This window comes from Gambusia affinis, linkage group LG13 (assembly GCF_019740435.1).
Source record: "Gambusia affinis linkage group LG13, SWU_Gaff_1.0, whole genome shotgun sequence".
Taxonomy (NCBI): Eukaryota; Metazoa; Chordata; class Actinopteri; order Cyprinodontiformes; family Poeciliidae; genus Gambusia; species Gambusia affinis.
Window position 1 is genome coordinate 24,676,090 of NC_057880.1, and position 16,685 is coordinate 24,692,774.

At 37.7% G+C, this 16,685-nt stretch overlaps 1 protein-coding gene across 1 annotated transcript in view; it reads left to right on the plus strand.

Annotated features, from left to right (window-relative positions):
• The first annotated feature begins 462 nt into the window (after positions 1-462).
• The window catches only part of btaf1 (BTAF1 RNA polymerase II, B-TFIID transcription factor-associated), a 31,649-nt gene continuing 15,426 nt past the window's right edge, over positions 463-16,685 (plus strand). The window contains exons 1-19 of the mRNA XM_044135935.1: positions 463-875; positions 2,158-2,281; positions 3,483-3,597; positions 4,427-4,570; positions 5,701-5,900; positions 7,576-7,709; positions 7,833-7,962; positions 8,041-8,109; positions 9,610-9,699; positions 9,787-9,882; positions 10,822-10,998; positions 11,114-11,254; positions 11,685-11,809; positions 11,913-12,033; positions 12,734-12,838; positions 13,527-13,676; positions 14,455-14,597; positions 14,678-14,852; positions 15,884-16,087. Coding sequence (XP_043991870.1) covers positions 856-875; positions 2,158-2,281; positions 3,483-3,597; positions 4,427-4,570; positions 5,701-5,900; positions 7,576-7,709; positions 7,833-7,962; positions 8,041-8,109; positions 9,610-9,699; positions 9,787-9,882; positions 10,822-10,998; positions 11,114-11,254; positions 11,685-11,809; positions 11,913-12,033; positions 12,734-12,838; positions 13,527-13,676; positions 14,455-14,597; positions 14,678-14,852; positions 15,884-16,087 — 2,463 coding nt within the window. The 5' untranslated portion in view covers positions 463-855. The remainder of the gene's footprint in view (positions 876-2,157; positions 2,282-3,482; positions 3,598-4,426; positions 4,571-5,700; positions 5,901-7,575; positions 7,710-7,832; positions 7,963-8,040; positions 8,110-9,609; positions 9,700-9,786; positions 9,883-10,821; positions 10,999-11,113; positions 11,255-11,684; positions 11,810-11,912; positions 12,034-12,733; positions 12,839-13,526; positions 13,677-14,454; positions 14,598-14,677; positions 14,853-15,883; positions 16,088-16,685) is intronic.

Below are 16,685 nucleotides of genomic sequence, written 5' to 3' on the forward strand. Positions count from 1 at the left end.
AAGAAAAAATAAAAATATAAAAGCACAAAGAAAAACTCACTTGCCCGATAGGTGAACTACATATAAGTGATTTTACTGAAAAACACGGCTGATCGTTTTTAAATTATTTCAGGACCATGGCCAGCTCAAGTCTTCATAGGCAGGCGTTTTAGTAAATGTTTTTTAAAGACCGTGATTTTAAAAATTCTTATAAATATTGTTAATTTAACGTAATTTTTATGTCATATAATGATGGCTATTTGCAATTATACATACACAAAAACTGCTGTCGCATTTTTGTAGCGAATGCATGCGTGGAGAGTGGAAATGTACACGGTACTCCACGCTTATAAAGAAAAAAGTATGAAGCGTTTTCTTTCTCTTTTTGACATATATTCTTTTCTTCTTTTAACACGCATTCTGATTGGCTCTCCCAAACGCTTGTAGCCAATCAGCCCTCGCCTGCCATGGAGGAAGGAATAAATGCAAGATGGCTCCTCATATAAAAACAGTCTTCTTGGTCGCCCTCGTCGTGCAACAAAATAACTCTCTAATCCTTATTAGGTTAAAATATTTATCCGCGACGAGTTCTGAAGGATAAACTGAGCTTTAGCGTGGTGACATTAGGCTCTATTTTGTGGAAATATATAGTAAGAGGACAGCAGGGACGGCTTTGAGGACATGGTTGTGAGAGCTCGGAATCTTCGTGAACCGTTGGGCTGCTGAGGATCACACAGCCCCGGCAGGGCCTTAGTTAGCAGCTAGCACCCAACTAGCTAATGACTTCGCCCACTATCCTCTACCGTTTTGGAACCCTCAAAGAAAAGAAGGAATACAACCAATGCTGAATGTGGGAAGTTGAAGCTCCTGTAACAAATGATCATGGCTGTATCAAGGTAAGTTGTCCCTGTACCGTCTCGGTTCTGTTCCACCGAGTTTTCTTAACAATTAGCTAGCTGGTGTGCTAACGCTTGGTAGCTTTAAATTGGCAGCGGAATAGCGTGGCGATGGCCGACTAAACCGGGACTCTTGTTACCTCAATTTGGTTCCAAACGATTTGATCACTTTATTGAAGTTCACAACTGCTGGCAAACCTTTATTGGACTTGATTTCTGTCTTGACTTGGGTTTATGTTGTTTAGTATTACATGAACTGTTATTATGAAGTTGGGTGATTAAATGGGATTTGCAAACCCTCATTAATTAATTTATCCCCATGTTTGTAAACGAAGGGTTGTTATACGACTTATTAAAAACCATTAAATAGTGACCTTGTGTTGCAGTTGCCTAACTTGTTCTGGTTTAAGTATTCATCTCTCTGTTTAGTTTATTGTTTTTAATTGTACTCTTTTGCATATGACAGAAGTAAAAGTATCTACCTATAGAAAACTATATAGTGAACTGTGGTGCACCAAAGCTGTTATAACCTCTTTAAATCCACTTTGTTACTGCTGTGCATGTGCAGTCGTATGTGTGCTGGCAGCATTTCTAAAAGCATTGCATGTTTAAACAACCTATATCTGGAAAAAAACAGTATAACTTTTAATAGATCTTGATACTTAAAAATTCGGCACTTTTTGTAGAGAGTATTTAATAAATCAGCCTTTTGTAATTCATCTTGATGTGCTGTTTTAGATCTACAATAAATGTCTTATTCAGCTGAAAGGTCATGTTTATTACTGTAGAATTTGGGGATTTTCTGCCCAAATGTAAAAGTCTTCCTTTATTCAATTTTTGAGTAAAGACTAAATTAATTGTGCAACAGAGTTAAGAAATAAATCCAGTTTTTATGGAAAATGTAGCATGGATTATGTGTTTCTCATTTTATTTGTAGAACTTTTAAAATATTTCTGGTCTTTGATTTGTTTACAGTTTTCCTCTAGTATTAATATCTATATACTTTTGGTTGATGTTATGCATCCTAGTCATCTTTATTTGAATTAAACACAATTTACTTTCATCAAAAGTATGCAGCAAATCGAAATGGGATGAGAAAAGGATAATATATGTAATTTTACTAAAACTGTAACCTGCAACAGGAAAATAAAAATCTGTTTTAGGAAGTAATTATCTCCAAGGAAGTGTCAGTGAAGCCACAAACTCGCTGATGGCAGCATGCATGTTTGCAGCCTTTTAACGGTTTATTGATCTGGATTATTATCTTGCTAACTTCTCCTAGACTTGACCGTTTGTTTATCTTGCTCGACACTGGAACCACACCAGTAACCAGGAAAGCAGCAGCCCAGCAGCTTGGAGAAGTGGTGAAACTTCACCCACATGAACTCAACAACCTCCTGTCAAAGGTGAGGATTTGCTAGTTTTGTTGTTGTTGTTCTAACAGTGTTTCAAACACAAGTTCATACGTAAATTAACTGATAATCTGGTGACTACAGGATGTGTTTTTCTATATTGTGCAATCCTCCTGAGCAGATTAGAGTTTTTGCCATCATCTCTCTTTGGCTCATGTAATTACAGTTCCTTGTGAAAGTTATCAGTATGACTTGAACTTATTCATATTTTTGTCATGTTGCAATCACAAATTGCACTAAGATTTTAAGGAATAGACCAACACATAGCAGAGGATAGTTGTAGTGGAAGGGGAGAGGGATACATTGCTAAAACAATACATAACAAAAACAAAAAAAAAGTGAGAAAGTGTCAGGTTTGTATATGCAGATCTTAAAATTGTTGCCCATCAACAGCTAATGCTCAGACCACTTGGATTTAGAGCATCTGTAATCATCAGTTTTTCAAATTTTGCAATAGTTTCTCAATTGTTAGCATTTCAACTAAATTTGATGCTAAGAAAAATACTCGATAGCATTTTCTGTAACATTTTGTAAAGGCTTACCAGCAAAAAACACGCAGAATTACAATATGACAATATTTTTAGCTTATATGCAATTTAAAAATATCACTTTCCTGTTTGTCAAAACAGAAAACAGGCACTGGATGTGTCTTGGTAGGTTTTTATTTGTCCATCTTTAGGTGATGGAGTGAGCTTTTCAAAATGTTATATTTTATTTTATAATCTAATTCTGCTTTAAGCTGCTTTATCCTTAAGCTGTCTGCTGAGTTCCCCGGTCTTCATGATGCTGTTTGTTCACTAATGTTCTCAAACAAACCACTAAAGTCTCTGTAGAAAAGCCGGATGTATCCAGAGATTAAATTACACTCACGTACTGATTAGGTAACTTCTGGAGGTGATTGGTTGCACAAAATTTGTGGTCTTAGGATGAGGGCGGGCAGAAAGCAAACACCACACTTTTTTTTACTTTTTATTTCAATTACCAATATGTACTTTTGATTCCGTTTCATAATTATGCACCACGTTTTTAAGTGCTTCTCATTGCTATTGATGCGAATATGTTGCCTAACAAGCAAAAATCCCAATATAATAGATTTGAATTTGTAAAAAACTAAATGTGTGGTGTGAAAACTTTAGCGAGGTACTGTACATGCTCTTTATGTTGATACTAAATTAATTTAAATTATCTTCCCGAGGTTCTTACCTATCTACGGAGTCCCAGCTGGGACACTCGAATTGCAGCCGGCCAAGCCGTGGAGGCCATTGTGAAAAATATTCCTGAGTGGAACCCGGCTCCGAAGCCAAAAGAAGGTGAGAATTCGACCATATGATTCAGAATGACACTATTTGGTTTTCATACACATAGTTGATGCATATGTCACGGCAAGCAATGGTGTCGTTGGAAAATGGTGGCGCAGCATTTAGCCAGTTTGTTGAACACAAATTTAATTTGTTTGAGTGTCTTATGTGGCCCTCTACACTCCAAATTACATCAATAATTTTCACAAATCTGCATAACTCAAACAAAATTAATAAATTCTCACATTTTTACTGATTTATTTATTTATTTATTTTTTTTGCTGCAAATTTCTCTCAAAATTGGCTAAAAACATTGGGTCTAAGTAACCGCTGCCTCAACCTCACTTGATGTCAAGTCATAGTCTGTGATTGATACGGCAATTAATAAAAAGTCACGTTTAACATCACACAAATATCGTAAAAATCTTTACAAATATTTCTAAGTTAGCACTGCAAAATCTGTAATTTTGATTTCAAAAATCGCAAAAATAATCACGAAGTACCAGATGGACTGACCAGTGTGAAAAGATGTTCACTTATATTGTTTAATATAAAGAAACCTTTACCGAATGCTGAAACAAACAGATATTTTTATTAGTATTTTAACAGTTTAGTGGTTTTTATCAATACATTCTGGCACAACCGGCCCTTTAAGAACATTCAGATTTTTGATTTGGCCCAAAATGAAAATGAGTTCGACACCCCTGCTATTCATCATGAGTTGCAGCAAAGATGCCAAACCGTTTGTCATTTCCAAAGTGTTAATCTAAACATTTCCAGCTGTTTATGAAGCAGTTGGGGAGAAAATGAAGTCGTTTCTGGACTCTTTCCTTCCCTCTAGAGTCTCGTGAAGACCTGTCCCCGGAGGACTCGTCCTGTGACCGGTTGAATTTTTACCATTTTGACATCTCCCGCCTGCTCAGGCATGGAGCGTCGCTGCTCGGATCCGCAGGAGCCGAGTTTGAGTTGCAGGAAGACAAAACTGGTTTGTACAGACGTGTTGGTAACTGCTCTGAGTTTCATGTGTGGTTTCCGTCTTGATTTCCCTTCTCCTAAAACCACACCTGTCCGCTTTTTCTTTTTTTAAGTCTTAATTTTAAAGGTGTGTTTTCTGAAATGTGACACCACTTCTGTAGAGAAAAGGATTATGTTATCTGTCAGTGACCAACCAGGCCACTCTGCTGCATTTGAATGCGATTTGAATAGGAAAAGCTGAACTTATCTTATACCGGACATTTTACTTCAGGTCTTCTTGTCTGCTGGTCGTTTCATTTTTATATTTTTATTTTTTTTAACGCATCCTGTTTGACAGTGTCACGAAATTGTTTGAAACTCAACACATTTATCTTCAAGTGGAGCATTCAGCCGTGCTGCATTAATACAAAGATCATGATTTATTACAAAACAATTTATGATTTTTATATTTACATATTGCCTAAAAAGTTTTGTGTTCCTGTCACAATAACCAATTTTGTTAGACGATTAACTGTTTCAGAAATTATTGCAATAAACGATAAAATTAAAATTTTTTGATAATTGTCAAGCAATATATTGATAATGTCATAAAAATACAAGCTAACCCTCTTCTCTCTCTTTAATTTTGCACACAACACTGGAACTGGAAGATATTGGAAATAAAACACAACCGAAACCATAAAAAATGATTATGATGTCTCTAAACAAAATTACAGTCAAAGAATATTAATCATCAGAGTGGAAATGATCAAGCACATTTTTATCACGTGATTAATTGCGTATTGCGACAGGCTTAGTTTAAATATGTATTTATATATTTTTTCTTCAAACTATTGATTTTCATTCCAAGCTTTTGTCAACATGTTAAATTTAAACTTTAAATAAATAAAATAATAATAATAATAGATGGTCTGTAATGGGGGAGGAAAATGAGATACAGTTGTAAAGATTTACAGGTAAAATAAGAGAGAAGAGTTTCATTGTGTTCTGCCGTTTCCTTTGGATCATATTTCCTGTAGAAAACCTTCAGGTAGACATTAACTGTATCCATGGTGTTCCTTCTGAATGATCCATTGTTCACACACCAACAGTCTCATTGTTGTTTTCTGCTCCCTCATTGTTTCTTTTAAAATCTGTCAGGTGAGATGGATCCTAAGGAACGTCTGGCTCGTCAGAGGAAGCTGCTCCAGAAGAAGCTGGGTCTGGATATGGGAGCTGCTATAGGAATGGACACAGACGAGCTGTTCAACGACGAGGACCTGGACTATTCCTGCCATCCCAGCAGCTTTAAAGCCCAAGGATTCAGAGCTACAGCTGGCTGCAGCTCCCGCAACCATGTGGTGAGTGTTTGAGTCTTATGTAAATCATTTGACCTATTTGGAACTTTCACATAGAATGGTTTTAATTATTTTATTTATTGGTCAACTACACTGCAGTTTATAGTCTTAATTCTGCAGCGAGTTCTTAATAAAACTGTCTTGGAGTTAATCATCTTCTTAATGGCTCAGAACAAGAATTGGTTTTCGGAAAATGATGGAACCTCTCAGCTTAATTCTGCATCTACAACAAACTCATTTTGTGTGTCAAAAACAGTCCAACGCGTCAAGTTCGACATGTGTGCACTTTGAAGACAGACGCTCGGCATTTTGCTAAAGGCACGTCAAAATCTCTGGGCGGGCGTTGAGAGGAGACTCCTTCGCATACGTATCCCTCAAACTCTTCCACCATCTCCTGAACATTTGATCTAAATGTCTATTTAACGTGACTCAGCGTTTTTGCTGGATGGATTCGGATCACTCAAATGAGGGGAAATATTTCCAAATAATAAGTTAAAAGTTACTTGACATTCCAACTTCTTTTGCTGATCCTCTTCCAACCAAGGTCTTTTCTATTCCTGTCCCTGTAGTGTACTTGTTAGGTTGTAGATTACAGGATGAGAGGAAACAGACACAATTGGTTTATCCTCCATAGACTTTAGTTGTTGTTTTTTTTCTGAGATCCCGTCGGGGAATGCACATAGCAGATTTTTTTCTGATTTGTTGACGCTCTGCGTTGAGCAGCAAAAGTTCAGATTTTCCACAGCGCCAGACGCCTGAAATGCAACGCGCCTCCACAAAGACTTTGAACGCAAACCAAATCCGCCTGATGCTGAAAACACTTTGGTGTGAACGTACCCTAATCATGACACCATTGCTGGAAATTGCAGTAACAGTAATGATTATAATTCACTCAAATTTCTCCAGAAACTTGGCTTTATTTTTTTATCACACAATGTCTTCTACGTGAGCATTGAGGGCATTTGGTTTCCATCCAACCAGACAAATATATTACTGATATGCAAAGCAGCAATACCTGACACTGGAAATAGCCTAGAAAATGTTTATTTCAATATATTTCTTTAAGGTTGAGATATTTATTGTGTGGGATGATTTTTCTATTTGAAGTACACTCACTCTTTGATTTGTTTGAGTGCATGTGAGGATTTTGCCAACACAGGGCGATTTTTCTAATGTTATGTGTTGCTAATTTGCATATTGTCAAAGTTAATCTGTACCAGCTGTTTCTATATTTATCCATTATTTACTTTGTCACACATGTTGAAAATATAGTAGACTTCCTGTATCTGCAGAAGTTGGAGACCACAACTCTCCATGAATAGCTTAAATCTGTATTTTAATATTTTTTCTTTCAAATAATTTTGATTTTCTTTACAAAAAAAATCCCTGAATAGTTTTCAGTAAAGAATTTGGAGTTGCAATTAAGAGAAAGAAGCAGGTCTCTGCTGTAACTCTTTTAAATTTGGTCATCATTACCAGCATTTTTGAGTTTTTTAGAGGAGCAACATAAACATTAAACCACCCATAATATCAGTGGCACATAATTCAGTTGTCTCTGTTATTTTTACAGTTTAGATTCTAGAGGATACAGTCTTGAAATCATTGTTTTTCTTTTGTTTCCTGCTTATGCTCTAACATCCAGTACATCTTTTTGTTTTGTTTTCTGTGGGGGTTTCAGACTATTCAAGCTGCTGAATTGATCGACTCGGAGTTCCGGCCCGGCATGAGCAGCCGTCAGAAGAACAAGGCCAAAAGATTGGCTAAACTCGTGGCAAAACAAAAATCCAGAGACGTGGATCCTAACGAGAAGAGGTGGGATTAGCCGCACATTCGTGCTTCTGTTCTGTTGATCCACAACACACCTCTGTGGGTTTATTTTATCCAAGATTTTACCCAGCTTGTGTTAAGTGTCTGTACTATTTTATTCGATGTTAGCAATGACGGCATAGAAGGTGAACCTGAGGAGAAACGGAGGAAAACGACCAACGTCGTAATCGACCAGCCGGCAACAGAACATAAGGTCTTAATTGACAACGTTCCAGACAACTCCAGTCTGTTAGAGGAGGTATGAAATTATAAATAAACATGTTTATGAATCCTTATTCTTTACTCTAAATGTGACGTTTAAATGCTTTCTGTTCAGTCACAAGAGTGGCCGTTGGAGAGCTTCTGTGAAGAGCTTTGTAACGACCTCTTCAACCCTTCATGGGAGGTAAGATAACTTTTTGATTCCCCTGAAAAAGTTTTAACATCTAGAAAGTTACAGTTTCTAAACTTCAATATGTTATGTGTGGTAAAAATGGTCAAATGGAAGGAAAGTGGTCCTCAAAATTTTTTATCAACGTGGATCTGTCAAGGCTTAGTAATTTTACTGGGGGCAGGGTGGCAGTGTTTCAATTTTTTGCGCCGATTTTCCACTTAGGACAATCTTAGAACATTCTAAGTTCTAAGATTGTCACTTGAGATAATCGTAACTGATCATCCTGCAGTGTGGCGTGTTGCGTGGAACGTCGGGACCGCTCCGATCTAAAATCAGGCATTTTCAACATGTTGATTGTCTTGGCCCTTTTATCGCGGCGTGTGGGGTTTTCCCTGACTGAGAACGAGAACGCAACCTGTTGAATGTGACAGATAGCCAATCAGAAAGCGCGGTGACGTGATCACGGAGGGGAATCCCAGACAGCTGACAACGAGCAGCTGAGAGACTGATTTAGTGCATAGTGCAGCAAATAGAGCGGCTGCTCCAGCACTCTTTTATCCAACGTTTTTTCTTTTTATCGCTTAAAATGAGTCCACAGACTATCACTGCTGCTTCTGCATCATTGGATATGTTTGATACTCTAAATTCATGTATGGTATTTTGGTGGTTTTACTGGATTTTCTTCTAGAATCAGGATATTCGTGAGTGGAATCGGTTCGTGTGGTGTGTTGCTCCTGCCGTGTGGCTGGACACACGAACCGATCGAACCTTTTGGACTTTTATTGGCTTGTGTTGTGTGATTTCCCAGAGGTTTGGAAAATCTACTGACAATCCTTAAATTGTGCCGTGTGAACTGGACTTAAGACTCACAAGCTCTTCTCTCATCTCTCGACCACTGCCCTAACGCTCTCTGACTCTGGTCGCTATGGTAACGTTTACACATCCCTTCAAAATAAGATACAGATGCGCCACAAAAACGAACATTTTACTTTCATGAAAATTTTAACAAACAATAACGACTAATGGGAATCCTGAGCTTGTTTCTCTGCAACCAGACGGTCCCATCTGGGAGTGATGAGAGACAATGACACCTGAAGTGTTGCTTATGCACAGGGTTTGGTCTCTATGTGGAGAAGCAGTTTGAAGCTTCATTCCCTCATTAACCAGCCGGACACCATATCATGAAGAGCTTGGAATGAGGGAATCACCTACCGGGATAAATCCATTCTCCTGTCTCTCCTCTGGGCCTTTTCTCTTCCCAAAGAGGCCTTCTAAAGACATCTGATCTGTTTCTTACTCATTTTGCTGCTTGTGGCTCAATGTTGGCGCGCAAAACGTAACCGACAGAATCCGGTTAAAGGATTTTCAAAATAAAAGATCCTCCAGACTCAGATAATACATAAAACGGAAATATTTAATTATTTATTGTGCGGCCCGGTACCCTAATCCCCAGTCCACATTAAATCTTTTTTAAATGCAACTTTAAAATAAGTTGTTTTATGTGGTTGTCAGGTTCGTCATGGTGCGGGTACAGGCCTCAGAGAAATCCTGAAGTCTCATGGTTCTGGTGGTGGGAAACTGGTTGGAAGCACTGCAGAACAGGTGAGTTTTAATCGAACATGAAGCTTTTATTTTCTCCCTCCCAAACAGAAAGTGGTTACAATATGAGTGATTTTTGTTTTGGATCAGATGTCTCGACAGCATCAGGAGTGGATCGAGGATCTGGTCATCCGTCTCCTCTGTGTGTTTGCTTTGGACCGCTTTGGGGACTTTGTATCTGATGAGGTAATGTTTTCAACTTTCATGCAGTATTCATGCCCTGCAAAAGCAATAGATATTAGTTTTGATCTAGTTTTTATTCAAATTAGGCGTGTTGCTATGATAATTGCATGATTAATTAAAATTAGCTCAATAATTTCCAATAGCATGATTTTTCGTTTTTCTCTTTTCTTTCTTTTTTACCAAAAACCGAATGATAAAGTCTTCAGTCTGGTGCATTACATTTAACCAATGCCTTTTTGGAAGGACCGTTTTGTGTACAGAGACTTTTGTAATTTAATTTATTTAGTTAGTTTTTTGGGATATTTAAAATGTCTTTCTGTTCCAGTGTTAAATGTTCATTAGAATTTAAACTTATGGATAAATAAAAATGTGTTCGTGCATTTTCATTTTGTCGTTACCATTACAGTTCTTAAAATTGGTCTCAAAACAACAATATTGTCGTTTATCACAATAACTTCTGGGACAATTTATTGTCCAGCAAAATTTGTTATTATGACAGGCATAGTTCAAATTTCTTAGTTCATTTGAAACAGTAATTTTCCAGCAAATTATAGGAGTGCATTTCAATCAATCAATCAATAAAATTTTATTTGTATAGCACATTTCAGCATCAAGGCATTTCAAAGTGCTTTAAGTTTAAACCAAGTTTGTAAAAACCCAACTTGTTCCTTTAGTAGATTTTTCTACTTATAACATGTGAAAAATGTCTTGTTATAAATTCTGTCAGTAGAACTGGAACTATTTTAAAATAAATATTAGGGAATTATTGACTTAAATCAAGCATTTATGTCTTAAAAAGTTAGTTTTGTCTCGTTTCAAGTGTATTAAATTATTTTCTCTAGAAACTAGACCAACGTGTCTTGGTAAGATGTTTTGTTTTTGCAGTGCACACCTGCTGGCAGGCAGCACGTCATGTTTGTTTGTTTTGGTGTGTTTGGGCAGGTGGTGGCTCCTGTCAGAGAGACGTGTGCCCAGACGCTTGGTGTCTCTCTTCTTCACATGAGTGAAAACAGCGTTGCCATGACGGTGGACGTCCTGCTGAAGCTGCTGAAGGAGGACCAATGGGAGGTCCGGCATGGAGGCCTGTTGGGGATCAAATATGCCTTGGCTGTCCGACAGGTACCAAAGCTTTTTTTATTTTCTGTAATTCCTGTAAATCCTTAGCCTGTGCATAACGTGCATAACTGTTTTCATACCTTTTTAAATTCTGTTCTGTTTCTCGTTGTGTTTCCAGGACCTGATCTCCGTCCTGCTTCCCCGGGTGCTGCCTGCAATAACCGAAGGTCTGCAGGACCTAGATGATGATGTGAGGGCGGTGGCTGCTGCTGCTCTCATCCCAGTGGTGGAGGGGTTGGTCCATCTTCTGCCCAACAAGGTACTCCTCTTGTCTGCAGTGGTACAAGCAGAGAAAAACAACAAATCACCTAATTTCTCTGCGGACTGCATCCCCTTGTTTACAAGTGTGTAAAGATTTTTATTGATTCTAAATTTAGGAATCATTTGCACATTGAATAGTTATTCACAGCATATTGCAAACTGTAGATGTGATAAAATCTGAAGTCCTTCAATTTTACATATTCAGACTCTAACTACTTTATGGTAGACAGTGATGGAGAAGCAAGTCTAAGCCATAAAGTGACATCATCATCATCATCATCCTGGCTCAGAGCAGAACGTCGTCTGAATAAAGCTGCACTTCATCTGCAGCCATTTGTCCCAGCAGGGTCTTGAGCTGAAGGCATTGGTAGCATTAATCTTTGTGATGTTTGTTCTGCTGGTTTTGATGCAACGCTGCTGTCATGCAGGTTCCTTTTATTGTAAACACACTATGGGATGCACTCCTGGACCTGGACGACCTCACCGCTTCCACCAACAGCATCATGACGCTGCTGTCTTTGCTGCTGACCTTTCCTCACGTTCGGCAATGCAGGTCAGGTTCTCATATCGGCATCTCAAATTCAGCTGATCACAGTTCATCTCTTCCTGCATAGTTTCTATTAAAACACTCTTATTATTTTCTGTTTTTGCTGTAGCATGGAGCAGTCACTGACTGTCCTGGTTCCTCGAGTTTGGCCGTTTTTAAGACACACCATATCATCCGTAAGAAAGGCTGCGCTGGAAACGCTCTACACACTGCTGTCTAAAGCTGATGAGGTAACTTCATCCAGTAAGAACTGGAGCTGAAATTATTCATCATGATGGAAGAAAGGCTGCGCTGGAAACGCTCTACACACTGCTGTCTAAAGCTGATGAGGTAACTTCATCCAGTAAGAACTGGAGCTGAAATTATTCATCATGATGGGTCCAATAATCGATAACTGGAACATGCAGACTCAAAAGAGCCATTTGCTAAAGTGAAAAGTAGTAATTAAGCCAAAACTATACTAAAAATATATAAAGGTTGTATTTAAGATAAAAAAAATTCATCTGTAAATATTTTTTACCCAGACCTACTGAATCATTATTTTTGTTTAGCTGCAGGTGCTTCCTTTGCTACAAATGACTAAGCATTCATTGATTTAATTATATGTTGCTGCATATTAGGCAATAAGATGTTACATTTCTTTAAAGAAATAATTCAATATATTGCTTGTGTATGTTAATGTGTAAAAATAGCTTCCGTGGTTAAATAAAAAAATCTGTAAACTTTGCCAATTTTTTTTTTATCGGATTAATTTACTATTCTACCAATTAATATACTAATTGGTAGAATAATTTATTAATGAAATGGTTAGTTCAGCTCTAATCCGAACCAGGGATGTAAATGTAAAACAGCACACTGGAGTTAAAGTACAATAATTTGATAAGTTATTGATAACTTTTTCTATTATTTTTTCTTTTTCTTTCCCTTCAGAATTGTGCGGTTTGGATAAATCCCATTTTACAAGACATGTTGCGGCACATCTTCCAGTCCTGTATACTGGAGAGCAACGACGAAATACTGGAGCTCATTCAGAGGGTTAGTTGTAAAAGCTAAAGATGTACTCTTCTTTTTAGAAAAGAAATATATTTGTTAGCATGTGCCGTGATGATTTTTCAATACCCCCGATTTCCCTTCCACTCCATACTGATCAAAATTGAAGCTGGTATCGGCGATACTCATCCAATACTTTGTATCTTAAAACTCTTAATTTGCCCTCTGAATTATCTGGTAAATTCAAACAATTGCCCAACAACAACTTTCTATTGATTTCAGTTAATAAAACCGAGATCATCTCAATATTTCATCCACTGTTGTTCAAAGTAACCAGGAGACGATGTAAAGGTAAGAAGCTCCAACGCGCGTCGTGCTGTTGTTGCCGTCATTGTGTTTGTTCAGTAGAAGCTGAACACAAAATGTTCAGCAAAGACATCTGATCACTCTGTTTTGATCACTACATAATATTTTGGTGCTACTCTCTCAGTTTCATCTGCCGTTGTACAAGAGACCAGAAACGGAAAACAACGGCTCGTCCCAAAGCGCATCTAGATTGATTTCAAAACGCACAAGCTTCCAACTTGAAGCGTCGGACGCGTTTTTGATTTGCGAAATGCGTTTGGTGTGAAGGCAGCATTAAATATTAAAAGTACTGATACTTGAATTTGAGAATCGATCTTGGAGCATAAAGGTTTGGTTCTGGAAGTACCAATATTTCACCTCTGTGCAGGTGTGGATGGAGCTGCTGTCTCAGGTCCCCCAGCAGTTCGTGGTTGCAGCCAGCTGTCCTTGGATGGGCGCCTGGCTCTGCCTGATGATGCAGGCCTCTCACATTCCCATAGACCTGAACATGCTGCTGGAGGTGAAGGCCCGCTCCAAGGTAACGCGCTGTTCTGTTTACTTTTTATCTGCACAGCTCTCCTTCCATTCGTCTCCTACACACAGCTGTGGGCGGACGTGATTCATTTCTTATATTGGATATTTGGGAGAGACACAGTTTCTAGCCATTTCTACAAAAAATCAGATGATGGTGATTTATTTAATGGGACTAAAGTTAATATGTTTGACCTGAAGGTGCAGCAATAAACTTCAGTGGTTGCTAGGTGACAAACAAATTACTAGATTTCAATGGGAAATGTGGTCTGTGTATTCAAACAAGGAGCTACTGGTTTAAAGAATCGTTTCAATTATTCCAGCTGGTCGGAAAACATACATTTTTGTAATGTTCATCAAAGTGTGTGTGTATACATATATTTTTTTTTAATTTATAATTAGTTTTTCTGTGTGTGTGGAGTAATTCAACAACATAACTTAAATCTTACTACTACAGCTAAAGTTAGTAATACTCTTACCTATAAATGAATAGATTGAATTAGTCAAGAATTTGAAAGTAGACTGAAGATTTACTTACTGAGAAATTACTTATAGATAGGATATCATAAGTGTACCCCCTCCTTTAAATGTTTATTTATTGCATTACTGCATAGTGTTGTAAATTTTTACATTCAGTAAATTTTGAAAATACAGATCTTTTTTTTTTTTTTTTAAATCATAAGTGTATGCTTCTGAAAGTTCATACTCAACATTTGTGGCCACTTCCTGATGTAATTTTTATTTATTCTGTAAGGTAAAGTTGTGTATACATATTCATACTTCAGGATAAGACTGGAGCAAAGGCTCGGCTAGGAAACAATCAAGTGAAGGAAACGGTGCAGCAGTACATCGCCGGGGCCGAGACTGTAGCAGACGATTCGTTGACGAGGGATTATGTGGTGGTGCGTGCCAGACTCATGGCCGCCAGGTACGTTTTAAAAGCTTTATTTGGCTCATCAGATTGACTTCTGACCATTTCTTCTGAGAGTTATTTATTTGTTCTGTTAGGTTGCTGGGAGCTCTGTCTAGGTGCATCTGTGACCCTCAGCTTAACGCTGCATCCCAGGAGATCCGGCCAGCCGAGTCTTTGGGTCAGCTGTTGCTCTTCCATCTCAACTCCAAATCAGCCTTGCAACGGATAGCCGTGGCTCTGGTTCTCTGTGAGTGGGCTGCACTGCAGAAGGTAAATGTCCAGCATTTCAGAGCAGCTGCAGCTGATTCATAACGCTGCTGCTGGCGTTCTGACTAAAACCAGGAACATAGAGCGCATCATGCCAATTCTTAAGTCCTTCCTCTGGCTCCCAGTAGCTCAGAGAACACACTTTGAAATACTTAGTTTATAAACCGCTGATCGAGTTAAAGATCTGCTGCTGTTGGAACAACCTTAGCATTCAGCTTCTATGCACCACGAATCTGGAACACTGCAAATACACCAAATCTTACCAAGTATTTTTAGTCTTGATTTTAGTTCAGATATCTTGGTACACTTTAAATAAGACAAATTAAGTAACTTTGTAGCAACAAACAAAGTTACTTAAGTAAATCATGTATCCCATGTACTGTATGTGTTTTTGTGGGCAGTTACTTAAGTAAATAATTCCTTAATATTGATGAAAAAGTTCTTGTTTCATTGGCAGATACTTCTAAAAATGTCTTGTTATAAGCGAAATTATCTGACATTGGAATATATAATTTTTCCATCAATATTAAGAAATTATTTACTCAAAGCAAGCCTCTACTTATTACCAAAAAGTTACTTTTGTCTTTTTATCTATTTTGTTTTATTATCCCTGTATTTATTATGACTGCAAAAACACAAAATCTTACCAAGTATTTTTTGTCCAGTTTCTAGTTCAACTATCAGAAACTAGACAAAAAATACTTTTGTTTTTGCAGTGAACAAACTTCCAGAAAACTGAAAACAGTTTAAGTTCCTTTAAATCTAGACTAAAAACCCACATGTTCAGAGTTGCTTTTGAACCATAATAAATGAAACATTAATCAACGCTTTGATGTGTAACGACGGCATTTGACAAAATGTAATCCTTCAGTTGTTGAGTGCGTGTTTTTAAACTTTATATTTTTATGTTTTTATGATGTAAATTTCTTTGTGGCTGAAATGTGCTATACAGAAAACTTTAGTGGTTGAACTTGAGTGATTGGAACCAGTTAGATTTGCCCGCAGTCTCTCAAACTGTGTCTGAATCTTCTCAGGATTGCCAGATGGTGTCGTCCATGGTGCAGCCGCGACTTCTGGCTGTCCTGACCGAGCAGCTGTACTACGACGAGATCGCGATTCCTTTCACACGCATGCAGAATGAATGCAAGCAGCTCATTTCGTTGCTTGCTGAAGTTCACATAGACCTTCAAGATCGCCTCAACAGCAGCGTTTTCACCATAGACCAAGCCAACGAACTGGTAAACCTACATTTTACATCTCCTTCATACAGAAAAGAACAACCTGAGAGATATTCCTTAACCAAATTACACAGTTCACGAGGAGTTGGAAAACATTCAGTTAATCATTATAAAATCATTAAGCTTTTGCTGTTTTGTGTCTGAAATATTCCAGATATTTAATTCTTCTCTTCATTCTGGTAATTTTCCACAAGCCCAGAAAGCAGAAGCAATAAATGTTTGCCTGGTTTTGATCTAAATTAGTTCAGTTTTCTGCAGACTGGAGTTATTTTTGTGATTACAAACTCGGGCAAAAAAAGGATCATGCGTGGGGTTCCTCAAGGCTCCATTTTTAATTTAACGTATTCCTCTGTTCAAATATGCCGATGAAACAACTTCAGATTAAAGTCTGTTTAAAAATATCATTATGTGCGTGGGTCAGAATTTTCTTTTGCTCAATGTAGAAAAATCAGGTTTTGCCACATGGTTTAGAAGGGTCATCAAAGTGACTCATATCTCAGTATAATCGATACTAAAAAGATACTAATTTGCATTAAAATTTGTATAAACTGATCCGTTCTTATTTGCACAAATTGCAATTGCATTTCTTCTGGCAGCA